The following is an 11,641-nucleotide window of genomic DNA, read 5'->3' as shown; positions in this document are numbered from 1 at the left end:
GAAATCGGTTGCAAACTTTTCTCACATCAGGACTTTGTAGGCGTCGCCACTGGCGCCAGCCTTGTGTGAATGCTCTGAAAAGCTAATCATTTAAATATCACAGCATCTTCTTTCTGTCGGTTAAATTTCGCGTTTGTAGCATGTCATCTTCGTGGTGTAGCAATCTTAATGGCCAGTAGTGTATTATGTCTACCTGTGTTGTCGACCACAGTACTGCTGTTGGCTATTAGTAGAACTACCCTTCAGCCAGTTTTGGAGCCAGCACGGCTACCGATAAGAAGAGAAGAGACTTATGCGCAAAGGAGTAGATTTGTTCCAAGTGGAAGGAAGGGAATTGAGGTGAATGTGCGGAAGAAATGATTGCATCAACGTGTATCACAAAACATATTATTCGACAACAGTAAATTTCAACACTGCATTGACAAATGGGTTTGCTGGTGTTGCGCGGAGTATTCTGTTTCGCTGCTGGTTCGCGCAGTGCCCGTTCAGGCCGTGACGCCTACGAGTCGGCGATCCTGGTGAAGTAGGGCAGGGTGGCGAGCGGCGCGGAGTAGTCGTAGAGCCAGCGCGGGCCTCGCACCGTGGGGTGCTCGGGGTCGGCCTCGTCCCTCCAGGCGCCCGCCGGGAGGTAGACGTCGCGCGCGACGGCGCCCTCGTCCAGCACCGGCGCCACCAGCAGGCCCTCGCCCAGCAGGAACTCTGCACGCAAGCACACACAGAGGCAGGTGTCGGAACGTTTACCAGAACAATAGCGCGAATTCATTACAGACGACTGGAAAATCTGGTGGAAGCCGACCTCGGGGAAGATCAGATTCGATTCCGTAGAAATGTTGGAACACGTGAGGCAATACTAACCCTACGGCTTATCTTAGAAGAAAGATTAAGGAAAGGCAAACTACGTTTCTAGCATTTGTAGACTATTGACAATGTTGACTGCAAATTCTAGAGGTGGCAGGGGTAAAATACAGGGAGCGAAACGCTATTTATAATTTGTACACAAACCAGATGGCAGTTATAAGAGTCGAGGGACATGAAAAGGAAGCAGTGGTTGGGAAGGGAGTGAGACAGGGTTGTAGTCTCTCCCCGATGTCATTCAATCTGTATATTGAGCAAGCAGTAAAGGAAACAAAAGAAAAATTTGGAGTAGGTATTAAAATCCATGGAGAAGAAATAAAAACTTTGAGGTTCGCCGATGACATCGTAATTCTGTCACAGACAGCAAAGGACTTGGAAGAGCAGTTGAACGGAACGTGTCTTAAAAGGAGGGTATAAGATGAACATCAACAAAAACAAAACGAGGATAATGGAATGTAGTAGAATTAAGTCGGGTGATGCTGAGGGAATTATATTAGGAAATGAGACACTTAAAGTAGTAAAGGGGCTTTGCTATTTGGGGAGCAAAATAACTGATGATGGTCGAAGTAGAGAGGATATAAAATGTAGACTGGCAATGGCAAGGAAAGCGTTTCTGAAGAAGAGAAATTTGTTAACATCGAGTGTTGATTTAAGTGTCAGCAGGTCGTTTCTGAAAGTATTTGCATGGAGTGTGGCCATGTATGGAAGTGAAACATGGATAATAAATAGTTTGGACAAGAAGAGAACAGAAGATTTAGAAACGTGGTGCTACACAAGAATGTTGAAGATTAGGTGGGTAGATCACGTAACAAACGAGGAGGTATTGAATAGGATTAGGGAGAAGAGAAGTTTGTGGCACAAATTGACTACAAGAAGGGATCGGTTGGTACGGCATATTCTGAGGCATCAAGGGATCACCAATTGAGCACTGGAGGGCAGTGTGGAGTCTAAAAATCGTAGAGGGAGACCAATAGATGAATACACTAAGCAGATTCAGAAGGATGTAGGCTACTGTATGTACTGGGAGATGAAGAAGCTTGCACAGGATAGAGTAGCATGGAGAGCTGCATCAAACCAGTCTCAGATCTGAAGACCTCAACAACAACAACTATCGCCTGGCTACAAGTTACCAAGTCACCAATCAGTACCTGTCGACGGTACAACATCGCTAAGCTGCTGACATTGTACCCGGTGACCCTACCAAAAAAATTAAGCGGTGAAGAGGGGAACTTGCAAATGGTTCAAATGGCTCTGAGCACTACGGAACTTAACTTCTGAGGTCATCAGTCCCCTAGAACTTAGAACTGCTTGAACCTAACTAACCTAAGGACATCACACACATCCATGCCCGAGGCAGGATTCGAACATGCGACCGTAGCGGTCGCGCGATTCCAGACTGTAGCGCCTAGAACCGCTCGGCCACTCCGGCCGGCGTGGAACTTGCAAGTGGTGTGTTGTCGGGTTAAGACTAAACAACTCCCACGAGCTGTCAAATAAAGACCTGAACTGTCATCTAATTGGGAAGGTCGTCTGATCAGACAGAAAGCCATCCAATTTATGGTTCTTGAAATCATGTGTAACGCTTCTGTTTAATAACATTTCTTCTCATGTGGCTGGGACGGTGGGTGGGGATGGGGGGAGGGGGGGGGGAGAGGGGAAGGATGAAATAAAACTAAAGAAAAAAAATCCGTGTGTCGAACAGTAATCGAACTGTTAATCGAAGTGTTTAACTATTAAAAGATTGAATTTATAAACTCTATAACTGCAGTCTATACTGAACCTCAGTCACATTAATTACCAATCACTTACTGTGCTAGCCTAGATTACATTAGGAAATTTACATTAGTGCTATATCTCCTCATAAAACAAAAACTGAGCACATTTAGATACACATTGATTTAATAGCTTATTGTTGTTGTTTCTCAGGACAACCGTCAGCTGTAGAGTAGAATGACGACAATGAAAATTTGTGCCGCACCGGGACTCGAACCTGGATTTCCCGCTTATCAGGCGAGCAGTCGCCTTACCATTGAGCTATCCAGGCACGATCCAGAGGCAGCCCCAATCTTCCATACGTAGTCACCATTTATCGGTGGTGGTTAATGAACATACAGTGCAGAGGAAAGACCACTGGAGTGGAGACAGGAAAACTAGGTTAGAAGAAAGCCGCAGGCGATACCTGAGTCGATGGTGTGCGCTACGGAGTCGCTCGGGTCGACCCACCAGACGGGCAGGTTGAGCGGCGTGCCGTCGGCCGCCGCCTTCTGCAGGAGCTGCTCGATGACCGGGGCGTACTGGGCGCGCAGCTGCATCAGGCTGCGGCAGATCTCCAGCGTCTGGAACACGGCCGGCGGTCACGGGTCAGGGGCCCTATTCTGTATCGCTCATACCGATCCGTGCAGTAGGTTAGTCTCGGTAGTGACGTCATTTTCGGTTCTTTATCGAAATATCCTATTCAGTAAGCTTCTGAGACTTGTTACCGATTTTACGACACTTGTACCGAGATGTTTTGGATTTCGATCTGGCCCTGTCGATCGGTGAGCTGTGGTTTATGTACACCTATCATTTGTTATTTTAAACTTATTTAGCTTTTTTACCTTTGGATTTAGTGATTGTGTTACTAAAGAAGCGCCAGAGGGCGCATCCGGTTGTAAAGTGAGTTCATAATTGACTATTTTCCTTTGTTAGAAATATGGTTAGATTAGGTTGTTACTGTGATTGATTACATAAAAAAAAGTTTTCGGTCAATATTTTCTCAAAATACGTGTTATTGTTATGCAAATAAGAGTTTAAAGATCATTAAATATCAAGACATCGGCTCTGCTAACGTATATTACATGAGTGTGAACTGACGTTACTAGTGCCTTTGTGTACTTTTTCCCACAAAAGGGTTAGTTAGTAATTATCGGAACGTGTTTGCAACTTTCAAGTAACAATGGAAAGCAATTATGTGAAACCTGATATTTGAAACCATCCAAACTATCACGCATTTATGACTTACGCAGCACCATTTGGCAACGAAGTCAGCCTACGTTCCTCCACAGTCTACACAGTACTACAAAAATTGAGCATCTGTCGGTTGGCGCGGCAAAACACCTCACTCTCTTCAGAAACGCATGCACACAACATTTGCATACGCCTCACACATACAGAACATTCCAATTTTTGTCTGGGACACCGTTCTCAAACTCATAGCAGGACGATAGGACGATAGGACGCGCGAGGATGCGATACAAAGAGCGATTCAATATGACACGTGTTCGCGCATGGGTGAATAAGATTTTTCTGCTATATTCGTTATTACTTACATGTAAGAGCGCACTTCCTCAGTATTTATTTCGTGATTTCTGTGTGTTTAAAATACGAAATATGAAACTGTTGGAGATGAAATTGCTGTATGTGAAACAAACGACAGTGACATTTATATTTCTTTTCTTGTCAGAAATAATTCACCATTTTTACGAATATGTTGCGATTTCCGAGTATGCAGTTAGACAGGAATCTAAGAGCACAATTTAAATTACCGATAATGTACCTATCAGCAGTCATCTTCATAATCTTGCTTGTCACAAGTATTTATCTGCGATCGAATCCTCAGTCACAGTAGACAGATATGAAACATCTCTGCCGTAATATTTTTAGACTGTAGCACCATATACGAAACATTTTCATTCAGGAGATGCATGTTATAAACTTCGACGAACTGCAGGAATCTCGAAAATGCGTTTTTTTTTCAATTTTATTTTTAAGACCAAAATCGTTGACGTTTCATATAGGGAAATAAAAATAACTTAATTAATAAATTAATAAAATAAAAAAAACTTAATCATTTGGATCTCTAGGAGCGAGTTATAACTACCTTCTGTTTATCTTCTTATTCTTTGAAACTCTCAGAATCAATTTTTCGGCTGTTTTTATAGATGTATTAGTACAGTGTGGTACTACACACTATTCCTAACTCATTTTCCGAAACGTAAAATCCAAAACATGATGTCAGTGTCAATGAGAATAAGACGACATAATGCGGCATTTGCGACAATCTGCAGAATACAGTCAAATACGCGATCGTTATTATGCACGCATGGAAACATGTGGTCAGAGAAACCGTAAAAATTTCTATGCATTTCAGCTGAGAATCATGGAAATGGATATACTGCGCCTGATACTGTTAAGGAGGAGGCAAGGGCGATGAAAGCGGGCACGTCAGCTCGATGGAATGTGGCGTCACGCGTTATGGCAATGTAAACGCAATTTTCGGTACCTGGAAGAATACTGTGCCTGTGTTGTCTGCTGACCGCTTTGTGTTCGTGCGCTGTGAGCGCTGCAGTGCGTATGCGCGGATCTGCAGCCGCTTGCTTTTGATTGGCTTGCGCGACACAAACCGACAACAGCACTTCGGTTCTCTAGACCCGAACGGTATCGCTACCGAAATGCATACTGAATAATGCAGGGACTCTAATTCGAGTACTAGACCGTTCGGCGCTCTTGAGTACCGAAACGATCGGCACAATGGCGGAAAGATACAGAATAGGCACCTGGACTGGTCACCGTCCTCGCCCGGAGGAACTCGACAGCAAAATCGACGGTGGAAAATGTTAACTGCTCTCTTTTTCGGGAAACCATCTGAGTGCCGCGTAACTATTACCTCTCAACTGTGGTTTCAATCACTCAATCTACATCCCTATTCCTCGACGAGTAAGTTTCACACAGTTTCGACCCCGACCCACAGAAATCATAAAATAAGCGAGGAAGGGTAAATACGAGATGCGGGGAGAGGTACTACCCTTCCGGTGTTTTGGAGAGGAACAACAGTGTTAGTTCTGGAGTCACGCTGTGGGAGCCGTCGGGTTAGACACGGGTTCCCAGGTAGATGCCTTGTTTCTTGACTTCCGCAAAGCGTTCGATACAGTTGCTCACAGTCGTTTAATGAACAAAGTAAGAGCATATGGACTATCAGACTAATTGTGTGATTGGATTGAAGAGTTCCAAGATAACAGAACGCAGCATGTCATTCTCAATGGAGAGAAGTGTTCCGAAGTAAGAGTGATTTCTGGTGTGCCGCAGGGGAGTGTCGTAGGACCGTTGCTATTCACAATATACGGGGTGATCAAAAAGTCAGTATAAATTTGAATACTTAATAAACCACGGAATAATGTAGATAGAGAGGTAAAAATTGACACGTGCTTGCAATAATATGGAGTTCTATTAGAACCCCCCCCCCCCCCCCAAAAAAAAAAAATTCACAAAATGTCCGACAGATGAATCTGGACAGCAAAACTGCTACCGTGACGGGTAAGAGGTACGCCGATATGTTACAGAATCCCCTGCCTGGCTGATAAACACCTGCTGGAACCTACGATCTTTATGCAGGATGGCGCTTCACCCCATATTGCTAGACGCGTGAAAGATCTCTTGCGCGCGTCGTTTGGTGATGATCGTGTGCTCAGCCGCCACTTTCGTCATGCTTGGCCTCCCAGGTCCCCAGACGTCAGTTCGTGCGATTATTGGCTGAAGTCACAAGTGTATCGTGATCGACCGACATCTCTAGGGATGCTGAAAGACAACATAACGCCAATGCCTCACCATAACTCCAGACATGCTTTACAGTGCTGTTCACAACTTTATTACTCTACAGCAGCTATTGTTGAGGAATGATGGTGGACATATTGAGCATTTCCTGTAAAGAACATCATCTTTGCTTTTTCTTACTTTGTAATGCTAATTATTGCTATTCTGATCAGATGAAGCGCCATCTGTCGGACATTTTTCGAACGTTTGTATTTTTTTGGTTCTAATAAAACCCCATGTCATTCCAAGCATGTATGTCAAATTGTACCTCTCTATCTACATTATTCCGTGATTTATTCAGTTTTCAAATTCATACTGACTTTTTGATCACCCAGTACATAAATGACCTTGTGGATAACACCGGAAGTTCACTGAGGCTTTTTGCGGATGATGCTGTAGTATATCGAGAGACTGTAACAATGGAAAATTGTACTGAAATGCAGAACGATCTGCAATGAATTGACGCCTGGTGCAGGGAATGGCAATTGAATCTCAATGTAGACAAGTGTAATGTGCTGCGAATACACAGAACGAAAGATACTTTATCATTTAGCTACAAATTAGCAGGTCAGCAACTGGAAGCAGTTAATCCTATAAATAATCTGGGAGTAGGCATTAGGAGTGATTTAAAATGGAATGTGTTGTGGTTGGCAGGAGAGCCAACATGGTATTACTAAAGGAGGCCGCAATGCACGCGTCTCAGCTCACGCAGGCTGGCGTGAGGTCTGGAACGTGACAAGGGAATTAGAATTGAGAAAAACGGACGTAGCTGGTGGAATACTTAAGTTTAATCCATTAATGACGAACGTCGCTCTTGACATTACATGATTCACAGTATCAATAGTAACAGATAATGGCGCCTTGCTAGGTCATAGCAAATAACGTAGCTGAAGGCTATGCTAACTATCGTCTCGGCAAATGAGAGCGTAGAAGTCAGTGAACCATCGCAAGCAAAGTCGGCTGTACAACTGGGGCGAGTGTTAGGAAGTCTCTCTAGACCTGCCGTGTGGCACCGCTCGGTCTGCAATCACTGATAGTGGCGACACGCGGGTTCGACGTATACTGACGGACCGCGGCCGATTTAAAGGCTACCACCTAGCAAGTGTGGTGTCTGGCTGTGACACCACAGTATGACAATATAAAATTAATCGTCGGTAAAGCAGATGCCAGACTGAGATTCATTGGAAGAATCCTAAGGAAATGCAATCCAAAAACAAAGGAAGTAGATTACAGTACACTTGTTCGCCCACTGCTTGAATACTGCTCACCGGTGTTGGATCCGTACCAGATAGGGTTGATAGGATAGAGAAGATCCTACGGAGAGCAGCGCGCTTCGTTACAGGATCATTTAGTAATCGCGAAAGCGTTACGGAGATGATAGATAAACTCCAGTGGAAGACTCGTCAAGAGAGACGCTCAGTAGCTCGGTATGGGCTTTTGTTGAAGTTTCGAGAACACACCTTCACCGAGGAGTCAAGCAGTATATTGCTCCCTTCTACGTATATTTCGCGAAGAGACCATGAGGATAAAATCAGAGAGACTAGAGCTCACATAGTGGTTCTTTCCACGAACAATATGAGACTGGAATGGAAGGGAGAACCGATAGAGGTACTCAAACTACCCACCGCCACACAGCGTCAGGTGGTTTGTGGAGTATGGATGTAGATACAGCTGTTGGTGACACAGGGAACTTTGCCGGCACAACTGTATGTCGCGAACATCCAGCGTCTCTGTGTGTAACCCTCTTGCGACAATATCGTTATGCCACTTTCCAATACGACAATGCTCGTCCGCACATGAACTAACCGCGTGGCTCTGAGGTACTCCCACGGTCCGCGAAATTCCCAGCTGCGTCTCTGGTAGAACACATAAGGGACCAGTTCGGACGTCCTCTCTGTCCGAGTGCCAGTGTGACCAAAGAGGTTGCAACATCATATTGGCAAGTACATGGCAAATATCAAAGGCCAACAGTTGAGCAAGCGAGGTCCAAAGTATGCCCATTCGAAACGAGGAGATATGAGAAAAGAGAGTCTCACAGACAGATTATATACGTTAATAGCCACCGCCTCTCGAGCTAGCTCAATAGATGACGTGTCAGAAGTGGACGCACCTCGTCGTCGAAGTCCCACGGCGTGAAGGAGAACTTGATGGCGGGCATGAAGACTGTGGCCTGCAGCCAGCGCGTGTACAGCTCCTGGGAGGGGAGGACGTGCGTCGCGCCGCCCACCATCTCGGGCATGACGAACGGGTGGCCCACCATGCTGATCTCGAGCAGCTTGGGCAGCAGCGTGCGCAGACCGCCCGAGGCGCCCCAGCTGCTGGACACGATGTCCATGAGGAAGAAGTTGGGCAGCCGCTGGCTCTCCACGGCGGCCTGTATCTCGACCAGGGGCCCGAACTGCGAGGCGGTCGCCGCGTACTCGTCGGTGAAGCGGACGGGGTTCCGCTCCACTGGCTCTATGACGGGCAGCTGCGGCAGCCAGCTCGTCTGGCCGGCATCGAATTCGAACGAGTCGATGCCGGTCTCATTGCGGAGGGCCTGGAAGTAGTTGAGAAATAAACAGAGTACGTGAAAGAAAAGGTGACATGAAAAAGTTTTACAATATTTATTTAGCGTATGGCTAATACAGGCATATCATGAAAGTAAATTACCTATACATATGTACATATTGACACACAAGATACTTAAGTTTGTCTTTACAACTGAATATCTAGTCCTTCAATCCAGCGCACTGGATTTGGAGTTGCTAGCAGGAAGTCCTCTTTGGCCCCGTGATAGGCTCGAATCCTGCATTCACTTACAATGTGGTGAGCAGTCTGGTATGGAGCCCCGCAGTCACAAACTGGATCAGGCAGCTTCTTCCTCTTAAAGAGAGCATCCCTGCATCGGCCATGGCTGATACGGATTCTGTTGACAGTAGTCCAGGTCTTGCGTGGTAAGTCGAATCCACTTGCAAGTTTAGCACCTGGCAAGGGAACCTCCCCATCGTACCCCCCTCAGATTTAGTTGTAAGTTGGCACAGTGGATAGACCTTCAAAAGCTGAACACAGATCAATCGAGAAAACAGGAAGAAGTTGTGTGGAACTATGAAAAAACAAGCAAAATATACAAACAGTAGTCCATGCGCAAGATAGGCAACATCAAGGATAGTTTGAGCTCAGGCGCGCCGTGGTCCCGGGGTTAGCGTGAGCAGCTGCGAAGCGACAGCTCCTTCGTTCAAATCTTCCCTCGAGTGAAAAGTTTCCTTTCTTTATTCTCACAAAGTTATGACTTGTCCGTTCGTTCATTCTGTTCAATGTAATAAGTTTAGTGTCTGTGTTTTGCAGCCGCACCAGAAAACCGTGCCATTACTAGACGAAATGACGTGCCTCTCCCAATGGGAACTGAAAACATTTGATCGCAAGGTCATAGGTCAACCGATTCCTCCACAGGAAAACGCGTCTGATATATTCTATACGACACTGGTGACGGCATGTGCGTCACATGACAGGAATATGTTGTCGACCCACCTAACTTGTACACTTGGCGAATGGGTAAAAAGATTCTTCTACCTTGCCCGATTTAGTTTTTCTTGTGAATGTGATAATCACTCGCACAGTTTTCCCTGTGCTTTCTCAAAACACGTTTTTAACGTTTTCAAATTTCTCCGTGTGTAGACCGTCAAATCAATGCATATGTCCAAGCAAATCTGAACATGTCCTGGAATTTTGGAGAGCGAAGTTGATTATGTGTGAGTGCCTGAACGTGGATAATTGTCTGAAAATAAAAAATTTAACTTTTCACTCGAAGGAAGGCTTGAACTAAGAACCTCTTGTTTCGCAGCTGCTCACGCTAACCACGGGACCACGGCGCTACCGCGCTCACGTTCTCCTTGATGTTGCCTATCTTGCACATGGACTACTCAGTTAGTATATTTTGCTTATTTTTTTCATAGTTCCACACAACTTCTTCCTGTTTTCTCGATTGATCTGTGTTCAGTTTTTCAAGGCCTATCCACTGTGTCAACTTATAACTAAATCTGAGGGGGGTGCGATGGGGAGGTTCCCTTGTGAGAAGATGTTATGCAGGTGCACATCTGTCACTGCTTCCCACCGACCTTTCCATTCTTCACGAGGTTTGAAATTCTTAGCAACCATATCACCAGCATTGCACAGAGTTGGATGGCGTGATTTCAGTCTCTTGCGATTTAAAAGTGGCAGGTCGCTATGCACGTGTAGGTTAGAACTCCTGGAGATCTTGTGGAATTCTCTCATAAGGGCAGTACATCTGCGTAGATCAGGAGGCATTATACCGGTTAACAGTGAAAGCCAATAACCTGGAGTAGATATTACGCGCATTGTCGTGTTCAGCTGGCTATCAACAAGCCTTGTATGATGAATGTTCATCCAAACAGGTGCACAATACTCAGCACTTGAGTACAACAAGCCCAGAGCTGAAGATCGCAGGGTGGTTGCTGAAGATCCCCAGGTAGTTCCGCATACCTTATGGAGGATGTTGTTTCGAGTCCTCAGCTTTTGAGCTAAGTTAAGGTGTTGTTTGAAGCGTAGTGTACGATCCAGGATGACACCAAGACATTTTGGGTTCCAATTATGACGAAGAATTCTGCCTCTGAAACTTACTTCCAGTTTTACGTTCGCCAACCGGTTATTTAGATGGAAGCAACACACTTCTGTTTTACTCACACTGTGTTGGAGTCTCCAGATTTTGAAGTAATTATCTAATGCAGACAGGTCATTGGCTAGAATCTCTCCTGCTGTCTTCACTTCCTGGTGTTTTACGGCTAGAGCCAGGTCATCGGCATAGCAGTATTTTCTGGACGAAGTGTCAGGTAGATCAAATAGATATAAGTTGAACAGTACGGGTGAGAGAACTGATCCTTGAGGCATTCCGTTGTTCAGCGTCCTCTCCTTCCGTATGTTGCTTCCACCGATTACCTGGAACTTCCGATCACTTAGCATGCTGTTAATCAGTCGAGCCACTGTTCTGCAATCTGACTATCCACAGATTCTCCTGGCAATGACTTAGCAACTTAATAGCAGAAACAGTTCTTTTCAGAGCTCATTAACAAGCTTTGGAACAAGTTCGTTATCGCACTGCATGAACTGATGTATAGAAGCAGTCGGTATATGTGTGTATAGAGTCAGTCGATACAGCACTTTCCCGAGAAAGGCAAAGGTCCCGAGTTCGAATCTCGGTCCGGCACACAGTTTTCATGTG

General features: G+C 45.4%; 1 protein-coding gene across 1 annotated transcript in view; it reads right to left on the bottom strand.

Annotated features, from left to right (window-relative positions):
• Positions 1-367: 367 nt before the first annotated feature.
• The window catches only part of LOC126284268 (myogenesis-regulating glycosidase-like), a 33,321-nt gene continuing 22,047 nt past the window's right edge, over positions 368-11,641 (bottom strand). Inside the window, exons 4-6 of the mRNA XM_049983083.1 lie at positions 8,534-8,962; positions 3,035-3,191; positions 368-699 (exon numbers count right to left, since the gene is read on the bottom strand). Of these exons, the coding sequence (XP_049839040.1) occupies positions 500-699; positions 3,035-3,191; positions 8,534-8,962 (786 nt within the window). The 3' untranslated portion in view covers positions 368-499. The remainder of the gene's footprint in view (positions 700-3,034; positions 3,192-8,533; positions 8,963-11,641) is intronic.

The sequence above is a fragment of the Schistocerca gregaria genome, chromosome 8 (genome assembly GCF_023897955.1).
Source record: "Schistocerca gregaria isolate iqSchGreg1 chromosome 8, iqSchGreg1.2, whole genome shotgun sequence".
In the NCBI taxonomy this organism is placed as follows: Eukaryota; Metazoa; Arthropoda; class Insecta; order Orthoptera; family Acrididae; genus Schistocerca; species Schistocerca gregaria.
Note: the sequence above shows the minus strand (reverse complement) of the source record. Positions and strands in the feature narration are given on the sequence as shown.